Source organism: Procambarus clarkii, chromosome 2 (assembly GCF_040958095.1).
Source record: "Procambarus clarkii isolate CNS0578487 chromosome 2, FALCON_Pclarkii_2.0, whole genome shotgun sequence".
Classification (NCBI taxonomy): domain Eukaryota; kingdom Metazoa; phylum Arthropoda; class Malacostraca; order Decapoda; family Cambaridae; genus Procambarus; species Procambarus clarkii.
The window spans coordinates 43,809,543-43,831,560 of NC_091151.1; the positions used below are offsets into that span (position 1 = coordinate 43,809,543).

Below are 22,018 nucleotides of genomic sequence, written 5' to 3' on the forward strand. Positions count from 1 at the left end.
ATTATCACCTACGGAGACTACGGTGTTGAGTATGTAGGTGGGCGCAGGCACCTACAACCAATTACCACAAAACTCTAAAATTCACAAAATTGGATCATCAATCCAAATATTTCCCTCACTGCTTAAGACCACCATCGTAAGGATCTGCGTTCTTGAGAACACAAGAGATTCATGAGCTGCCAACAACAATATTTAGCTCTTCAGCGTGTATACACCTAGTTGAGGTTGAGCTCCGGCTCTTTGGTCCCGTCTCTCAACCGTCAATCAACTGGTGTACAGATTGCTGAGCCTACTGGGCTCTATCATATCTACATTTGAAACTTTGTATGAAGTCAGCCTCCACCACATCACTGCCTAATGCATTCCACCTACTAACTACTCTGACACTAAAAAATTTCTTTCTAACGTCCCTGTGCCTCATTTGGGTACTCAGGTTCCACCTGTGTTCCCTTGTTCCCGTACCACCCAATACGTAGCGTACGTAGCCAATAGAGAACATTAGTACGGTAAATATATATAATACGGAATAGTTGATAGCATGATTGCATCACGTTAAAGGAACCTGCTGAAAACCATAGTCATTAGGAAGAAGTATTTTTTTATGTTAAATCATGTCTCGAGCATGTCTATAATTCTGGAAATAGTGACGTTGGTTGAATTCGTTGCGTAGTATTGCATGTGAATTATATCACAGTGCGATCCTGGCGTGTCAGGTGTTGATTGATCCTGGTCTAATTAACCCTCACAGGTGTTTATATCTGAGACTCGAAGCGCCTGGCCTAAACACTCACTCGTACTCATGTCCAGCAACGTTTGAGATAAACATTCATAGTTACTCATAGTAACTATGACTCAATTCTCAACTCTTGACCAAAACAGTCACAGTAGATCACAGTAGATCCTGTTAACAACTGACGAAATTTATCACAGTATTTCTCAACAGAGCTTCTAAACAACTGACGACACGCTCACTGTAGCTCACAATAGAGCCTCTCAATACCTGACCAGTCCACTCATCAGTTCCATATAGAGCCTTCCAACACCTGATCAAAACATTCACAGTTGCTCACAACAGAGGTTTTCAACACCTGAAAAACACCAGCTATGGCTGATTTTGCCGCACCACAGAGCGCTTCACTATTCAACAACTGCTGCATGTTCAGAAGACTGCCAGCGACTTGGGCAAAAATTGACAGTAAACAAACGTATTTGAACTAACTTGTACACTCCAATTAAAAAAAATAAGCTACACTTCCATTCACTGGTTCCTTCATTATTGGTGTAAATAAATAAACAGAGCATAATACACACACACACACACACACACACACACACACACACAAACACACACACACACACACACACACACACAAACACACACAAACACACACAAACACAAACACACAGATACAGCGAGACTGTATTTCACTTTGCTCAACCCAATTTATTTCCCGTTGGTATGGAAAATGTTCAATTAAATAGAACCAGTGAACAGCAGCTAAGGCAAACACACTTCACATAGGTAATTGCCACTGACGGACACGTGTCTTTGACTGCGGACTCGCTGCTCCTTTGATATGTGATTAGTTGGTGAGTGAGGGTGAGCACCTGACGAGCCACCTGCGCCATGTGTAGTATTAATTAGTTAGTGGAGAGTGACCTGGTATGATGGAGTGACCTGGCATGGTGGAGAGTGACCTGGCATGGTGGGGAGTGACCTGGCATGGTGGAGAGTGACCGGCATGGTGGAGAGTGACCTGGCATGATGGAGAGTAACCTGGCATGGTGGGGAGTGACCTGGCATGGTGGGGAGTGACCTGGCATGGTGGGGAGTGACCTGGCATGGTGGGGAGTGACCTGGCATGATGGAGAGTGACCTGGCATGATGGAGAGTGACCTGGCATGATGGAGAGTGACCTGGCATGGTGGTATCATAGACTGTGGGTTGGTTGGTGTAGTCGTCGTTGATCTTCCTCTACGGACAACCCAACCCACAACTCGGTAGAGTGCTTATACTAGGAGATCACCCTTGGCGCTTCTGGCTCTTGGAGAGGGGCTCAACGTCACACGTTCAGGGGATGCGGCTCCAACACTTAGCCTCGTCGTCACGTGCACACACCCACTCGAGCCACTGTGACTCCCCACTCTCTCCTTATGAGATATGATCTCCTCAATCCCCCTATGACTTACTAGTATTACCTCCTACCCTGTCCACAGCAGTGGTTCATGGTTCTTTCTCTCTCTCTCTCTCTCCTTCTTTACAGCCTCCTGGGAAGCCTCACTAGGACAAGGGCAAACACCAGCAAATTGTGACACATTTACTGAACAAAGCACATACACGATACATACACACATATAATAATAATGAATCCTATACTCTATAATATCACAATCAGGTTGCACTCCAATACCATCAGAACTCTATTATCAGCTTATCAAGTGGTATCCTACCTCCTGGTTCACCACCTGATACTATTAACTTCCTCAAGTTGGTCAAGCCTACACACTGTTGCACCATCAGCAAGATAACATATATATATAGAAAACCAGCATTTGAATGCAATAACATATACCAGTATAAATGTTCATTGATACTTCAGTATAAAAAAACTCCTTGACGCAAGAATGCCAACAGTCACTCACCTCTCACTGCGTCTTGCACGCTAATGACAACCAAACACTATCAACTCCCTATAAGTAATCCACCAGAACTTCCCCTTCCACCTCTGGAAGTTCACTACCCTATTTCTTTAGGTTCTTCCGGGCTTCACTACCAGGATCCTCTGCAGCTCCTCCAGGCTGCTATCATGAAGTTTCCTTGAGCAACTACGGTGCTTCACCCTTCTGCTAGGCTCCTCCACAGCTCTCTTGGCTGCTACACCATGAAGTTTCCTCGAGTAACTATGGTGCTTCACCACCTCTACAGAAGCACGTGACACTCCTCTTCACTGCTGCTTCTCCTCACAGCTCGAGGTCCTCTGCTCCACTACCTTGGAGTCTCATCAGCTACTTCATCTGCTGGCTTCGAAGTTCTCAGCAACTTCTTCCCCAAAAGACAAACCTGCAACCCATCGACACTCCAATAAAATGTTCCCCTTTAACACATAAACAAAAAATATTCACACAATATGTTTGCCTCAAACCTCTATCTGTTCTCTACATACAGTGAGAGTGGACTCCCCCGTTTTGGGCGGGTCCATACTCCACCTCGCCTGGTGGCGGTCCTCACTCGCTGGGAGGGTCTTCCTCCATCCGGAGCCAGGCTCCCTCAGTCGTCCGCCAGCGCTCAGAGAGGACGGACGTCGCTCCGTGTTCCTCCCTCTTCACTCTCCTATTTCAGGCCTTCTGCCTTATTAAAACATGTCTAACTTATAAATAAACATCGCTACTGTCGCTGGGCACACGACCAACTACAATGCAATCACTATGAACTGGCGTATATCGTGCTTACCACAGATTAACTGGTCGAGGGCGCTTTTCCTCTGACGGCGTCTGGTCAGGGCGCTCCACACAGCCCACAATAATGCCTCCGGGCGGCTTAATATTCACTAATTATCGTCCACGACTTGAGACCACACGTCCCCAGCTCGATTCCACAGCTGGCACGTCTGCACACTTCTCTTCTCTTAGAGATATATCACTAGGGGTTCCCTTCTGACGGGAGCTCAACGGAGCGCGGCTTCCCCCTGCGATGTCTGGCACTCAAGTGAGGTCAAGGTCCTCCAGAAGCGAGCCTCAAGCCTCCAGCAAAATGTCCACATCTCCTAGCCAGTCATTTATCTATTTTCTTCTGCATTGCCCATAATCTCAAACTGTTACACATATCCAACCAACTATTTTACATATGCGTTATCACCTCAAATTCTGCTAGACCTTCTAGTTAGGTCAGGCTTGCTGAATAACTCTCAAGAAGGGAGACTCGTTTCTCCTGCAGGCTGAGATCATAACACTCCCCTCCCCTTATTTTTGAGAGTTATTCCAGTGGCAAAGCTCGGGATAATACATCCGCCACCACACTGTCTCGTTCTTCACCCCATATACTTCCTTAGGCGTCTACAATTAGTTCGATGCTCCTTGCAACATCTGGCTCACAACTCGCCAGAAATATGATCTTCTCATAAACGATTTGACCTCTCTGACACCTCAAAGCTAGGCTGTCCTCCTTGGACGCCTGCACTCCATCGGTCCACTCTACTTATTGTCTCCACCCTCCGTTTCCTCGTCTTCTTCTCTTCTCGTCCAGAGTCAGACATCTACTGTCTGTACCTCCTCTGTCGTCTTCACTCTTCCATCTACTGCCATTATACTTCCGTCTCCTGTCATCATACCTCACTCCCTCGTCTTCACCGACGATCCTCCTTTTCGTCCCCTCATTTATCTGAGACCTCATCCTGTTCGACTTCCTTCGCATCCTCGGATTTCTTCTATTCCTCCATGCTTGTATCATCTTCCTCTTCCCACACTTCTCACTTCTATACAACTCCATTTCTTCTCCTTCAACTCTTCTTCGTTCCCTAAAAGTTTCTTCGAGCACTGTACTACATCCAACAGCACTCGACCGTACATGTCGCTCTATCTCTCCCAGAGTGCTCGTAAGCATCTCTCCACACATACTGTCTCTTCTCCTTTCATTTTCCCGGCTATTACTCTTCTTCACTATCTTTTCTTCACGTTTCCTGTGGAACATGTCAACTCTTGACATCTCCCACAACTTAACTCTACTACCCAAATGCCTCTGTGCTCGTGGACAACTTGACGCTCTACTCTCGTCCTCAGTCTGCCCACATCTTTCCTCATTCCTACTCAGCACAGTTGCATTCACCTTCCGACTCTTAGTTTCAGCAGTCTGGGCTCTACTCAGGTCCGCTCTCTTCACATGATTCTTCTTCGGCTGGGTCATCCTCACTTTCGACCTCACCGAGACTCCATTCTCCTGGGCTGGACCTTCATCAAACAGCCATGCTATATCTACATCAATATCTTCTACCGGTTTAATTGACACTGTCTCATCTCCTCCAGCGTCTTCCTTGTCGGCCACCTCTGTCTTCATCACTACCGAGACAGGGTACTCAATGGCTTGGCGGTCTCCTGACTCATCTCCTCGGATGTCAGTCAGGTTCACACTCTCAGGTGTCCCACTCGTGCAGTGGCCTTCTGGGCACTCCTCTGGCACAGTCTCCGCTATGACTCTTGGCAACACCTTTGTCCCGCACAAGTCATTCCCCAGGATCACTTGGACTCCTGGAATAGGTATGTCGGGGCACACTCCCAACATCACCTCTGCCGACACATATTCCGACCTTAGCTGGACAGTGCATACGGGCATGTCACTCTCAGACAATAACCCATATACTCTCATCTTACTCCTGCCAGCTAACCGTCGATCATTCCCAATCAGGCTTCTCGCAATCAAGCTCTGATTAGCTCCGGTATCTCTTAAGATACCAACTTCTACCTCAGGTTGGCCTCCTACACTGATCCAACCTTTGCTCATGAACGGCCTATACCTCTCGTTCACTAAGTTCGCTCTCTGTGGTTTGTCTTGGAACACATTGATATATTTGCTTCGGGGGTCACACATGGCCAGGGTCACAACTCTCTTGCCCTGCCGACAATCTCGCATCACGTGACCCAATCCGTTACAATTGTAACATCTCATCTGTGAAAAATCTCTCCTATACGTACCAGAGTAGCTCTGACTCTGCCCACTCGTATTGGAGTTCCTCGGGCCAGGTACACTACTTGCACTCTGTGGGGCTTTACTGGACCCTTGATTTCCTGGATAACGATCAGTTTCTCGTTTTGCTCCTCCATCCTCACTTTCAGATGAAGTGCGCGACCTACTCTTCTGAGTTTTAGGGTACTTACTTTTATCTACCCATTTATCAAAATTTTTCTCATCCCAGACTCTTCTGGGTCTCTCATAATTTCTTCCTCCCCAGACTCCATTGGATCTGCCATTGCTGCGTCTCGCCTCGCTTCTCACTCTGTTCTCCCTTAAGCTCTTGTACGCTTCAGTAATCATATCCGCCCTATCTGCGGCATCTTTCACCTCCATTATCCCTGCTTCTTGGATCTTGAACTTTGTTTCGGGATGCATCATCTCCAAGAATTTCTCCATGACCATCAGTTGCTTCAGGTCAGCGTAAGATCCAACTCCAGCAGCCTCAATCCACTTCTGGAATCGTCTTTCCAGATCTCTTGCTGTCTCAGCAAACGTACATGCTCCAACTTTGATCATTTCTCTGAAGCGCTTTCTATAAGCTTCTGGGGTTAACTGAAACGAGCGTAATATGCTGCTCTTTACTGTGGCATAATCCTGGCACTCTTCCAGTGACAATTGGGTGTATGCCTCCCTGGCTGCACCGGTCAATCTTAACTGGACCAGCTGGGCCCATTCCTCCTGTGGCCACTCCTTGATACTGGCTACTTTCTCAAAATGCTCGAAGAAGCTCTCTGCCTCTTCGGGCACAAACAAGGGAATGTCCTTCTCCCTAACCCTAACATCTGGTGGGTGTGATACCTGGGTGGTGCTCTCTGGCAACCCATGTTCAATCCTTTGCTCAGCCAAGGTTCTGTTCGCTTCTATCTGCATTTGTTTTGTTCTCTCTTTTTCTTTTTCGACCTCTAGTCTTGCTTTCTCTTTTTCTTTCTCTTGTTCCAACTCCAGTTCCCTTACTCTGGTTTTCTCTTTTTCTACTTCCAGTTTGGTTTTCTCTTTTTCTACTTCCAGTCTGGTTTTCTCTTTTTCCTTCTCGGCTTCATTTTTCATCTGCAGTTCTAATTTCATCTTTTCCAGCTGGAACTGTCTCTCCTTGTCCTCACGCTGCATCTGGAGCTCTAACTGGAATCTCTCCAAGCTCCTATTCCGGCTACTCCTACTACTGCGGCTACTCTTGCTGCTCCTACTCGATCCCTGGGATCTCACTTCATCCTGCCCATCATCCTCCTTTCCACTTTCAGCTCCTTTTTGGGCTCCTTGCTCTGCCGCTTCACTTCTGGCTCTCAACTGTCTAAGGATCTCATCCTTCATCCCAGCTACTTTAGATGCTTTCAACCTGATGCCACATTTTTCTGCTATCTGTTTCAATTGATCCCTCGTGCAACCTTCTAAGTCCTCAGGCTTGCCTGACTCCACAAACGTTTGCACCTTATCCATCTTTGTCCTGTGAGTCTTCCCAAGAGAGAGAATATACACCTGCGGTCACACAGTTTATTTCAGCAAGGGTGTACAAATCCACTCTTGGACAGGGTGTGGGTGTGTCAGTTCACTCTCCCGGACACAGGCCCCCAATTTATCATAGACTGTGGGTTGGTTGGTGTAGTCGTCGTTGATCTTCCTCTACGGACAACCCAACCCACAACTCGGTAGAGTGCTTATACTAGGAGATCACCCTTGGCGCTTCTGGCTCTTGGAGAGGGGCTCAACGTCACACGTTCAGGGGATGCGGCTCCAACACTTAGCCTCGTCGTCACGTGCACACACCCACTCGAGCCACTGTGACTCCCCACTCTCTCCTTATGAGATATGATCTCCTCAATCCCCCTATGACTTACTAGTATTACCTCCTACCCTGTCCACAGCAGTGGTTCATGGTTCTTTCTCTCTCTCTCTCTCTCCTTCTTTACAGCCTCCTGGGAAGCCTCACTAGGACAAGGGCAAACACCAGCAAATTGTGACACATTTACTGAACAAAGCACATACACGATACATACACACATATAATAATAATGAATCCTATACTCTATAATATCACAATCAGGTTGCACTCCAATACCATCAGAACTCTATTATCAGCTTATCAAGTGGTATCCTACCTCCTGGTTCACCACCTGATACTATTAACTTCCTCAAGTTGGTCAAGCCTACACACTGTTGCACCATCAGCAAGATAACATATATATATAGAAAACCAGCATTTGAATGCAATAACATATACCAGTATAAATGTTCATTGATACTTCAGTATAAAAAAACTCCTTGACGCAAGAATGCCAACAGTCACTCACCTCTCACTGCGTCTTGCACGCTAATGACAACCAAACACTATCAACTCCCTATAAGTAATCCACCAGAACTTCCCCTTCCACCTCTGGAAGTTCACTACCCTATTTCTTTAGGTTCTTCCGGGCTTCACTACCAGGATCCTCTGCAGCTCCTCCAGGCTGCTATCATGAAGTTTCCTTGAGCAACTACGGTGCTTCACCCTTCTGCTAGGCTCCTCCACAGCTCTCTTGGCTGCTACACCATGAAGTTTCCTCGAGTAACTATGGTGCTTCACCACCTCTACAGAAGCACGTGACACTCCTCTTCACTGCTGCTTCTCCTCACAGCTCGAGGTCCTCTGCTCCACTACCTTGGAGTCTCATCAGCTACTTCATCTGCTGGCTTCGAAGTTCTCAGCAACTTCTTCCCCAAAAGACAAACCTGCAACCCATCGACACTCCAATAAAATGTTCCCCTTTAACACATAAACAAAAAATATTCACACAATATGTTTGCCTCAAACCTCTATCTGTTCTCTACATACAGTGAGAGTGGACTCCCCCGTTTTGGGCGGGTCCATACTCCACCTCGCCTGGTGGCGGTCCTCACTCGCTGGGAGGGTCTTCCTCCATCCGGAGCCAGGCTCCCTCAGTCGTCCGCCAGCGCTCAGAGAGGACGGATGTCGCTCCGTGTTCCTCCCTCTTCACTCTCCTATTTCAGGCCTTCTGCCTTATTAAAACATGTCTAACTTATAAATAAACATCGCTACTGTCGCTGGGCACACGACCAACTACAATGCAATCACTATGAACTGGCGTATATCGTGCTTACCACAGATTAACTGGTCGAGGGCGCTTTTCCTCTGACGGCGTCTGGTCAGGGCGCTCCACACAGCCCACAATAATGCCTCCGGGCGGCTTAATATTCACTAATTATCGTCCACGACTTGAGACCACACGTCCCCAGCTCGATTCCACAGCTGGCACGTCTGCACACTTCTCTTCTCTTAGAGATATATCACTAGGGGTTCCCTTCTGACGGGAGCTCAACGGAGCGCGGCTTCCCCCTGCGATGTCTGGCACTCAAGTGAGGTCAAGGTCCTCCAGAAGCGAGCCTCAAGCCTCCAGCAAAATGTCCACATCTCCTAGCCAGTCATTTATCTATTTTCTTCTGCATTGCCCATAATCTCAAACTGTTACACATATCCAACCAACTATTTTACATATGCGTTATCACCTCAAATTCTGCTAGACCTTCTAGTTAGGTCAGGCTTGCTGAATAACTCTCAAGAAGGGAGACTCGTTTCTCCTGCAGGCTGAGATCATAACAGTGGGGAGTGACCTGGCATGGTGGGGAGTGACCTGGCATGGTGGGGGAGTGACCTGGCATGGTGGAGAGTGACCTGGCATGATGGAGAGTGACCTGGCATGATGGAGAGTGACCTGGCATGATGGAGAGTGACCTGGCATGATGGAGAGTGACCTGGCATGATGGAGAGTGACCTGGCATGATGGAGAGTGACCTGGCATGATGGAGAGTGACCTGGCATGGTGGAGAGTGACCTGGCATGGTGGAGAGTGACCTGGCATGGTGGAGAGTGACCTGGCATGGTGGAGAGTGACCTGGCATGGTGGAGAGTGACCTGGCATGGTGGGGAGTGACCTGGCATGGTGGGGAGTGACCTGGCATGGTGGGGAGTGACCTGGCATGGTGGGGAGTGACCTGGCATGGTGGGGAGTGACCTGGCATGGTGGGGAGTGACCTGGCATGGTGGGGAGTGACCTGGCATGGTGGGGAGTGACCTGGCATGGTGGGGAGTGACCTGGCATAGTGGGGAGTGACCTGGCATGGTGGGGAGTGACCTGGCATGGTGGGGAGTGACCTGGCATGGTGGGGAGTGACCTGGCATGGTGGGGAGTGACCTGGCATGGTGGGGAGTGACCTGGCATGGTGGGGAGTGACCTGGGCTGGTGGGAAGTGACCTGGGCTGGTGGGGAGTGACCTGGGCTCGTGGAGAGTGAGCTGGTATGGTGGGGAGTGACCTGGCATGGTGGGGAGTGGCCTGGCATGGTGGGGGAGTGACCTGGCATGGTGGGGAGTGACCTGGCATGGTGGGGAGTGACCTGGCATGGTGGGGAGTGACCTGGGCTGGTGTAGAGTGACCTGGGATAGCGAGGAGAGTCCATTGTAAGAACACTGTTCTGGCTGGTAGTATTATATACAGTGGTACTGTGTTGTTGGGGATTTACCAGTTCTGTAGCTATTTGCTATTGGGGGATTACTAGTACAGTGGCTTTGTGTAAGTGGAGAATCGTGGTCAATGGCACTGTGCTGTTGTTTTCCAGGCAGGAGCACAGTGATCAAAGGCAGTGTTTTGCAAGCAACACTGCAGAAGAATTAAATGAATAAATCACAGTGTTAACTTATAATGAAAACATTGTCACAGGAGCATGACACCTGTGAAAGTAAGGCGAGAAGGACCAATCACGAAATTATAAAGCAGGTCACCAAGATGAAACTCAAGTTTAAAACGAAATTTAAACGAATATATATTTATTATTTCCATCTATTATTTTCTAGTGAACGGTCAACAATAGGGCATCATTAGAGGCAAATTTAATACCTACCTGTTGTTTACCCGTGGTTGGCTTCGAGAGTCATTATCCCGGTAAGCCTGGAGGACCAAGACTCCTGGTTGGGGGTCTGATCATTCAGGCTGTTGGACGCCGCTGCTCTCTAGTCTGGCGTATGAATCCGGATGATCAGATATTCTTTGGCGGGGTTTGTTAACTTCTCTCGTGAACACCGTGAGAGTTATGAGTTATAACTAACACCGGTTAGTTATGCCTCCTCTTCCGTTTAGAGTTAGTGTTGAAACGTCTGGGTTCATAAATGTTGATAGAACTGCCTCAGCGTATCAATTGCACCTCTGCTTTTCAACGAGGGTATTTTGCACTTCTTGTCATGCCTCCTGATCTCGTTGGAAGTTATTTCCATGTGTAGATTTAGAACTAGTCCCTCTAATATTTCCCAAGTGTAAATTCTTGCGTATCTCTCAAGTCTGTGCTCTAGAGAACACAGTTTGAGAATTTCGTAACGCCCCAAAGGGTTTATTGAATGAATTCGGGAAGAAAATTTTCTTACTATAGTGGGTTGACTGCGTTTTATAAGTGGTTTCTGTTTTGATATTCTCGTTTTTATCGGAATAGAACTGATCTTCGTTGAACATCATGTGGCATCCTGTGGCCCATTGGAAGACCTGATTTGGATGTTTGACGATACCTCTATATTATCTATTCTCATATAAAAATCATAGTGTCATCTGCAAAGGATGATACGGCATTAAAGTCTGTCTCCTTACCCGTGTCTGATATGAGAACGAGGAAGTACTTGGGCAAGCACAGCACCCTGGGGAACCGAGTATCTCTAAATCCATTGCAACACCATCTCCCAACACCATGGACGCTGGGGAAAAACAACAGAGAGGACGAAGGAGCCGAGGTGAAATGTTCGCCTGAAGGAACGTCTTGAGAGTTGCAGTAAAGGCAAGTTGTGCGAATGAGAGAGAGTGAGAGGGGGAGAGAGAGAGAGGGGAGAGAGAGAGAGAGAGAGGGGAGAGAGAGAGAGAGAGGGGAGAGAGAGAGAGAGGGGAGAGAGAGAGAGAGGGGGGGGAGAGAGAGAGAGAGGGGAGAGAGAGAGAGAGGGGAGAGAGAGATAGAGGGGAGAGAGAGAGAGAGGGGAGAGAGAGAGAGAGAGAGGGGAGAGAGAGAGAGAGAGAGAGAGGGGAGAGAGAGAGAGAGGGGAGAGAGAGAGAGAGGGGAGAGAGAGAGAGAGGGGGGAGAGAGAGAGAGGGGGGAGAGAGAGAGGGGGGAGAGAGTGAGAGGGGGGGAGAGAGAGAGAGAGGGGGGAGAGAGAGAGGGGGGAGAGAGAGAGAGAGAGGGGGGAGAGAGAGAGTGAGAGGGGGGGAGAGAGAGAGAGAGGGGGGGGAGAGAGAGAGTGAGAGGGGGGGAGAGAGAGAGAGAGAAAGAGTGTCAGTGGGCGAATCCCACTCCCAACTTCAACTGGAGGGGAGGCGCCAGAGAGCAACATGATCCTCATCAAAGTTCAACAGGTCAACAAGTCACACAGAGACGCTGGCTCTCCTGCCCGTCTCAGATCATTCCAGTCGCAGGAATTGGATCCTCAGGTGCTGCTTCACGAGGTATTTGGCTCTGGCTCTTAATTGAGGTCGCGAAGTCAACAAAAACAAAGCTCAAAAATTCAACGCGTTATATTGAATTTGAGTGAAATGTGCACAGAATGTTCAGTGGTGTGTCCCATATCCTTGTGTGATGTGCACACATTAACAGGTCTCTTTTACTATCAGGGACCTGTCAGGGACCTGTCAGGGACACACAGTAGCACATCCCTGACGCAGCAAGGGACGTATATATTGAATTCATAAATGAAGTTTTAATTATCCCTTTGACTGGATTAAAGCTAAAGAAATTACTGTTTATCAAGTCTTGACAAAAATATTATTGAATCATACTGTATTACATTTTTTTCTAAATAAATTATAGTTTCTTAGCTAACATATATATCTTTGCCAGTTTTACAGTGGATAGAAGTTGTGTGTATTGGTGAGTGAAGTAGAACTCTCTGTATCTATCCTATGTGTCTACTCCAGTGCCCCTTCTCTTGCTCTTAAACGCTTTTATAAGCATGTGTAGCTACCCTGTGTGTCTGCCATGTGTCCATAGCCATTATGCCCACACTAAGTCTCTGTTGTGTGTGTCTACCATGTGTTTTCACCTATAATTAAATTATGTATATCTCCACACCAAGTGGTCCTACTATACGGCATTACAAGGTACACGTACACTGTGGATTTGAACTATGTGTACCTGTACGATATTTCTACCGTGTATGAATCATTGGATTCCACCATATGTCCTTGGATCTATCACTAGTCCCTAACCCAGTTTCCCTTCTCATTTCCTCCTGTTCCTGACCCCTGGAGTAACATCGCCTCTGACCCTTATATTCCAAACTGGTATTTACCTTACCTTCGGTTCCCAAATCTTTGTCTTCAGGCGACTATATAGCCATTACGTGTCTTCTATAACCCACCTTGAGGCACCTAGCCAGTATACCTCGTGTCAGCCACGTCCCCTTAACCCCCCTGTGTTAACCTCGTCTTTAACACTAATATCCAAGTGTCCTTTGAATATTCAGTCCCCCATTCCCCTCCCCATTCCCCATCCATGTCCTCCTAACAGCAACAATGAGCGGAGCGTTTGTGTAGATGCCCTTGAGCGCTGAGGCCACACTGGCGGGTCCGGGACGACATCGTGGGTCGCACAATTGCATTAGACTCCCTCTCTCTCTCTCTCCGTCCCTATTCACTTACTGAATTATCTCCACGCTATTGTGAGCATAGCTTACGGCAGTGCAGCTAACTCGCCCACTGACGCACACCGGTGGACTCTCCAGGACGTCCGACATCCGGCCGGATGCGCGTTGCCATTGCTTGGGCATCGACCGGATAGACGTTGCGTACTCGTTGCTTGAGCCTCAACATGCAGGGCGGGTGCGTTTGCGCCGATTGTGGGTCGCGGCAGAATGGTGGCGTTCCCATTGGTTTTTTTTGTGTCGAAGAAAAAATTTACTTGCCCAAAATCCCGGTTTTTGTAATTTTATATGATTGTTTTCATTTTAATTTCATTTCTTATGTAGGCAAATAATTTGCCTACTCGTGCAGAAAACGTGGATTGTGCTTGCGATGTTATTAATACAAACACATTATGTATATACAAAAACAGAACTATGATAGGGAGAGAAAAAGAGAGGGGGAGAGAGAGAGAGACAGAGGGGGGAGAGAGGCACGAGAGAGAGAGAGAGAGAGAGAGAGAGACGAGAGACGAGAGACGAGAGACGAGAGACGAGAGACGAGAGACGAGAGACGAGAGACAGAGAGAGAGAGAGAGAGAGAGACGAGAGACGAGAGACGAGAGACGAGAGACGAGAGACGAGAGACGAGAGACGAGAGACGAGAGACGAGAGACGAGAGACGAGAGACGAGAGAGAGAGACGAGAGAGAGAGACGAGAGAGAGAGACGAGAGAGAGAGACGAGAGACGAGAGACGAGAGACGAGAGACGAGAGACGAGAGACGAGAGACGAGAGACGAGAGACGAGAGACGAGAGACAGACGAGAGACAGACGAGAGACAGACGAGAGACAGACGAGAGACAGACGAGAGACAGACGAGAGACAGACGAGAGACAGACGAGAGACAGACGAGAGACAGACGAGAGACAGACGAGAGACAGACGAGAGACAGACGAGAGACAGACGAGAGACAGACGAGAGACAGACGAGAGACAGACGAGAGACAGACGAGAGACAGACGAGAGACAGACGAGAGACAGACGAGAGACAGACGAGAGACAGACGAGAGACAGACGAGAGACAGACGAGAGACAGACGAGAGACAGACGAGAGACAGACGAGAGACAGACGAGAGACAGACGAGAGAGAGACGAGAGACGAGAGACAGACGAGAGAGAGAGAGACGAGAGAAGAGAGACGAGAGAAGAGAGACGAGAGAAGAGAGACAGACGAGAGAGAGACGAGAGAGAGACGAGAGAGAGACGAGAGAGAGACGAGAGAGAGACGAGAGAGAGACGAGAGAGAGACGAGAGAGAGACGAGAGAGAGACGAGAGAGAGAGAGAGAGAGAGAGAGAGAGAGAGAGAGAGAGAGAGCGCGAGCGCGCGCAACGTGAACATTGACACCATGATCTCGTCAGCTCATCCTCAAAGAAATTTCATTCTTAAATTGAGCAAAATAAAACACTAACAAAATTTCAGAGCGAGATGAAATAAATCATGCTCAAGTTACGTCTCAACTTGAAGTGTGAAAAATCTCACTAGAATTGTATTGAACTCGGAATGTGTGTTTCCCTTAGACTCCAGGGACTCGGGGAGTTCGATCCCATTGTATGACCTTCATCTTGTCCTCGTTAGTTTTTCATTTGCATAAAATGTGGATAAAGAGCAACTAATATATCAAGATAATCTTGTTATACTTGACTTTATTTTTATTGTATGTGATGTACCCCTAACACCAGTTTACGGCCAAGAGGAACTTACAGGTGTGCGAAGTTTGGTTCTAGAATTCGGGATAAGTTGACTGTTTTCCAGCCTGTCATCTTATTAAAACTGTCGGGTTCACTATGTGTTAGTTTATTAATTATATTATAATTTATGTCAGTATTTGACTTTAATTTATATGACTATGTTAAATGACTCGAGACGTGCTCGAAGCTAGCACTCGAGACGTGCTCGAAGCTAGCACTCGAGACGTGCTCGAAGCTAGCACTCGAGACGTGCTCGAAGCTAGCACTCGAGACGTGCTCGAAGCTAGCACTCGGGACGTGCTCGAAGCTAGCACTCGGGACGTGCTCGAAGCTAGCACTCGAGACGTGCTCGAAGCTAGCACTCGAGACGTGCTCGAAGCTAGCACTCGAGACGTGCTCGAAGCTAGCACTCGAGACGTGCTCGAAGCTAGCACTCGAGACGTGCTCGAAGCTAGCACTCGAGACGTGCTCGAAGCTAGCACTCGAGACGTGCTCGAAGCTAGTACTCGAGACGTGCTCTTAGAACTCGAGACCACATTACCCAAACATACCTATACTTAGTAAGGAACAAAACTCCCAAAAACTTAACACATTCATATTTGTGACCAAAGATGTGCCACATATAAAATATTCATCCTCGGATTTATTTTCCAATTTATTAAGCTAAATATTGACATTGAAACTACTTATTGTTTTGGGAACAGGATATGTAGTTGCATCTTATATCGATGATGGATATCTTGCAGCCTTACAAGTCTTACATGTTGCATAAATGTTTTTATTCTTATCGATTTATGATGGTCGGGAAATTCGATCTTATGCTTAACAGTATATAAAGCTTGGGAAACACTGACCATAGAAAAATATAAAGCAGGTATAAGGCAGAATGTTACATGTAATGTAAATCTTCAAGTTTTACAAGACTGTAACCTAAGAGACAATATTTATGGTGGAAAGTATAAGGGAAAGTGGAGAGAGGTAGAGTGGAGAGGGAGAGAGAGATAGAGGGAGAGAGAGATAGAGGGAGAGGTTGAGGGGTAGAGAGGGGAGGAAGAGGGAGGGATGAGGTAGGGAGGGATGGTAGAGAAAGAGGGAATGGGATGTAGGAGAGGGAGAGAGGGGAGGAGGAGAGAGAGGGCGGGGGTGAGAGAGGGCAGGGTGAGAGAGAGAGAGGATGATAAAGAGATGCCACTGACACACTGATCACGTCAGCGCCTTCTCACTGAAGGAAATGTCAGCCAGCCACACTGTGACATTTCCTTCTTAAAAATCCAATTTTCTCTCTCCTATGAGTATTAAACGGATGAACCTTCAACTCCTGTGGTGCTATTTTCTTGTGCCCAATAAAGGCAAATAATAAAACTAGACTTGCATTATAAATATTGCTTAGAGTATTAGGAAACATATTTGATATGTACAAACAATTGAAAGGATATATAACTGATATAAATATTTCTAACAAAAATTTAACCGAAGAAAAATCAGTAAGCAGTGTAATCAGATGTTAAAGAATGGCATTTAGAAAATAAATGGGTAAACTCTGGCTAGGGGAAATGGCTGAAGGTCTGTGAAACCAATTACCAAGCAGAATGATAGACAACAGGTTATTGGATAGTTTGAACCGTTTGGCAAATGGCCTTCCCCATTATTTCTTAACATTCGTATTTCAATGTATCACTCTTTTTTTGTTCGTTAAAAATTTGTTTTCTGTTTCTTCTTCCGTAAAAAAGGACGACACGAAAGTGTAAGTGATTTATTTTCTGCATGAGAGAGAGAGAGAGAGAGAGAGAGAGAGAGAGAGAGAGAGAGAGAGAGAGAGAGAGAGAGAGAGAGAGAGAGAGAGAGAGAGAGAGAGAGAGACCATTTACAAATTAAAAAAAAGTCTCTTCTCAGGTTAATATAATTACGGACAGATATCCATGGTCATTATACTCATTAAATGACATGACCCTAATTAGCGTCACCCATTAGTGGACAGAAAAGCATTAGTTTCATAAAAACAACTACTTTTAAATTTGAAAGTAAAAAAAAAAATTAGACCTCGCTTGTTTTGTCTCGGAAACAAAGCAGTTCGTGTCTCCGACAAAGTATACCATATTAATTTTCTTAGATTTAATGGTCCAATCATTAAGACTGTTATTCCACCTAATGCAGGTCACAGTGGCCTCTGAATAAGAGAAAACCTTCTCTGTTTGCTCAGTGTGTATTTTCCGTCCGTTAACTGAAACTCAAAAAGAGAGTCTCTGCAATTTGGCCAGCTATTGACGACTCGCAAGCCAGTTACGGAAGCTGAGATGTGAGAAACAAGCCCAACAGTTTGTTTTCTTTGTTAAGTGACGAGAGAGCAACCAGGGATCAAAATACAATCATATGAGAATTACGGCACCAGTGGACAGTATTCCCACAAATTTAGTAGCTTCCAGTTGAAATATATATATATATATATATATATATATATATATATATATATATATATATATATATATATATATATATATATATGTCGTACCTAGTAGCCAGAACACACTTCTCAGCCTACTATGCAAGGCCCGATTTGCCTAACAAGCCAAGTTTTCCTGAATTAATATAATTTCTCTATTTTTTTTCTTATGAAATGATAAAGCTACCCATTTCATTATGTATGAAGTTAATTTCTTTTTATTGGAGTTAAAATTAACGTAGATATATGACAGAACCTAACCAACCCTACCTAACCTATCTTTATAGGTTAGGTTAGGTTAAGTAGCTGAAAAAGTTAGGTTAGGTAGGTTAGATAGTCGAAAAACAATTAATTCATGAAAACTTGGCTTATTAGGCAAATTGGGCCTTGCATAGTAGGCTGAGAAGTGCGTTCTGGCTACTAGGTACGACATATATATATATATATATATATATATATATATATATATATAATTTTTTTTTTTAACCTAGAAGGGGTACCACCTCTGGTGCAAGTGTAGGGACCCATAGCCTCGGAGAAGAAGAAAAAGAGTACTCAGAGAAGACCTTGTGGATCCTCACTGAACACTGATATTTTCTTCTCCTACCACCCCTATTCTTTTGGTATGTGTGTATATTTTATATATAATATATATATATATATATATATATATATATATATATATATATATATATATATATAAAATATGCAGAATAACCACATGTGAAAAAGAGAAAATGCTTAACGCGTTTTTGGCTAATTCGCCTTCATCAGAGCAAAGTAGAATGAAGATCTTCATTCTACTTTGCTCTGATGAAGGCGAATTAGCCGAAAACGCGTTAAGCATTTTCTATTTTTCACATGTAATTTTTCTGCATATTATATATATTCTGCATTATTAGATGCATTCAGAGATTTAATTAGTCACCTGATGGGGGTTAAGATTTTTTTAATTATTGACTCGGGTCAAGAGACAAGATGTGGAATTGATGCACGTACATTTTCCATCTCTACTGCTTCTTAAGTTAAAAGCTTCGTGTACATTGCTCTCTCCACGTCGTAATTCAATTAAGAGTAATGCAATTGGGATTATACTCGCTCTAACTGTTAGAGCAACAATGTATTTTCACCCTTGCCTTTGTGCATGGGTGAAAATTCTCTCTCTCTCTCTCTCTCTGCAAAACAACTATACGAGCAGCAGCTAATGCTTGTTAGATGCTCAAGTTTCATAAAACCATTAAAGGTTTTATTGCATTAATGCAAGCCTCTGCCAGTCTGTCAAGATTAATGATGTAAATTTAACTAATTTACTAAACCCCACTAAATATACTTTAATTAACTTCGACATGTGCTGATCTAAAGCATATTAAGCTTTCTCAGATGTTCGAGTTAACGTTTGATAAGCTTCCAAATTTTCTCTTCTTCCTTTCTAATTCCTCCTCCTCCTCCTCATTGTCTTTGATCTCCACCACCACTGCTTTCTCTTCCATTTCCTCCTCCTTCAATTACATTAATTATAATATTTTTAAGAATATTAACTGAACAACAAATGCCATTTCCAGTTTTAGTTGAGTAAAAAAAATCAATTAAATAATATTCCGAAGCAAATTATGATACACAACGCAGCGCTTTACACAGATTCTCCCCTCTTCCTCTTCCTCTTCGTTCCTTTGTGTTTTGTTTAACATTACATTAACATGGAACAAAGCATAAAAGGAAACATGAATATTCCCCCCGCATGGCGAATCAATTAAACTGCAACGGAACACAAAAGAAACGTTTCGTAGCTATTTAATCTTTCCTCAATTTAAGCTATTCAAGCGTTCCTTCAAAGCTTGGGTTTCCCTCTAACGCAGAACCGCTTGGGTTTCTCAACACACACACAGAACCCGAGACGTGGGACTGTATTACCGAGGGTTGTACTCTCGGAATTGTGTTGTTTGTGGTATGCATTCGACAATGGAATTGGCCTTACTCTGATGTGACCGAGTTCGTGAGAAATATTTCGTTATATATTCCGGATTGTGAATTAGTGTTATATTGTTAATTTGAGATATAGTCTGTTTACTTATCTATTTGTAAAACATTTTGTCTTAACTATAATTACAAGCATAATAGTTATCAAGATATTCGGTATCGAATATCTTGATAACTATGCACAAATATGCTTTAAAAAGCAATAATCCCCTTTTTTTTTATTAAATTTTTGTTTATTTTCATGATCGGGCAGAAAATGTCCTGTAAATTGCGTTTTTCTCAGCCCAGCTGAGTTTGTATCATTGAAAATTTGTATTTCAGGCGCATTTCGAGATAAAAGGAGATGTTCCACGTTAGAGTTAGACCACATTTCCGTTGACGATCAGACGGAAGGAAGGGAAGGGAATTATCATGAGACAAAACCACTACGACTATTTAGCACTGGGAAGGGGACCAGGATAAGAATTTGGGATGGGACGGGGGGTTGAAGGAATTTTACTCAACCACTTGGACGGTCGGGGATTGAACGCCGACCTGCATGAAGCCAGACCGTCGCTCTACCGTCCAGCCCAAGTAAGACGTTGAAGATACATAACCTTCAATTGCCGTAAATTTGAATGATGTGCAGAAACTGATTTTCCATCTAGTTTACCATTAAAACCATTATTTAATCTGATTTTGATGCATTTCACTTTAGAATATTGGACAAGTCAGGAGCCACTGTAACTGGGAGCAAAGGTGCTCCTGCCTCTGGTTTTAACGACATAACAGGTAAACATAAATGATCAGAAGTGTTGGCAAGAGCAGGAAAACTTACAGTGAAGCAAGTGAGTAAAAGGAAGTTTACAGGGAAAAGGGGCTGATGTACAAAGGTTTATATCGATATAGATACTGACCGATAAGCAATAGAAGCCAATTAAAAAGTCGAGACAAGAATAGGAACAATAAGAGCAGAAAAAATCATCAAAAGAAGAACACATACAAGAGATTACCAACAATATTAGCATTATTATTTGTCTGATGAAAAAATAAGAATATCAATATAATTTAGTTCAGCTGTACAATTTACTAATGAAAACGAAAACAATAGTCCCAGTGATTATCTATGTCAAAAGGAAAGTTGTTCAGTAAATATGTAAACACATTTGTGTGTGAATTTGAGAAATTTAACGAGTAAAAATAATCTAACTCCTTATGACTTTTTGTAAGTTTTTGTCTTTAACTTTCCTTAGTTAGGTTTTGTACAATTCATTCGAGAATGTCTTCTTAATACAGACCTGACTAACAGTAACTTTATCTTAAACTCTAGTGCTGGATTTTGGCCACAGGATTCTTCACTATTTCAAAATTTGTCTCTGCTAAAGCTCACACTTTCAGGATTTTGCGCGCGTGGGAATTGACTAACAACTAAAGTCGCATATATAAATATATATACACACACACACACTTTACACAAAATCCTATTTATGTATACACATTAATACATGCATATTGACGCATACATATTTGCGCATATAAATATTTATATATACAGATGTGGGGCCCAAATTAACGGCGGGGCGCACTTCAGGATCCTCACTTTATGTCACAGAGCAAATGTTATGTTAATGCAGAGCTCTTGCCGCCGCCGCCAACTCCACCACCACAGCCAACTCCACCACCACAGCCAACTCCACCACAGCCAACTCCACCACAGCCAACTCCACCACAGCCAACTCCACCGCCTCCGCCAACTCCACCACCGCCAACTCCACCACCACCGCCAACACCACCTCCACCACCGACCTCTCTATGAAAACCCTTTTATTTTTTCCCTCGCAGAGCGAGTGCTTGATCACGATTTTATTGGCACACAGAACTGAACAATTACCTGACCTAAATAGGAACGAAACGTGCAAATGTAACGTCAACCATAACATTCAGAGCTGGTTCCATTTACATAGTAAACACGCCTCATTAGCAAGGGTGGGGGGGGGGAGGGTAAAACAAAATGTTTTAACGGCATGAAATGGAATAGAATAAACGATTTACATTCACACGACCTCTGTTTTTTTGTCGCTCTTTTATTATTTATTATTTTTGTTGTGAATTTATATAAGGAAATATGAAATTGTTTACAAAACTTCCTGGAACAAAACATATATTAAAAACCGACGTGCTATATATTAAAATCATTTTATAAGTTAATAAATCTTCCATTTTTTTATCTATATAAAGGAATAGGAGTCTGAAAAGCGGGTCTCCTGGGCCATTTTTGGCGATGCTCGTCTGACTCCAATTACAACACCCCCATTTTATATAGGCCTATTCTAAAAGCTTGATCTATATCATTAAAGTTGACCAAACCACACACTAGAAACTGAAGAGACGACGACGTTTTGGTCAATCCTGGACCATTATCAAGTCGATTGTGATGACGAGGTTGCTATTGTTATTGATTCTGCTACTGGGAACAAAAAGTTCCAAGTAGCACGGGCTATGGTGAGCCCGTAG

The 22,018-nt window shown here is 44.7% G+C and overlaps 1 protein-coding gene and 1 long non-coding RNA gene across 2 annotated transcripts in view; one reads left to right on the plus strand and one right to left on the minus strand.

Annotated features, from left to right (window-relative positions):
- Window positions 1-22,018, minus strand: part of LOC138364893 (uncharacterized) — a 357,402-nt gene that overhangs the window by 112,336 nt on the left and 223,048 nt on the right. The gene's annotated exons all lie outside the window — the stretch shown is intronic.
- Window positions 12,075-15,631, plus strand: LOC138367169 (putative uncharacterized protein DDB_G0281733). The gene is made up of 3 exons (XM_069328577.1): window positions 12,075-12,188; window positions 14,268-14,684; window positions 15,284-15,631. Exons 1-3 carry the CDS (start codon window positions 12,075-12,077, stop codon window positions 15,629-15,631), a joined length of 879 nt encoding a protein of 292 aa, XP_069184678.1.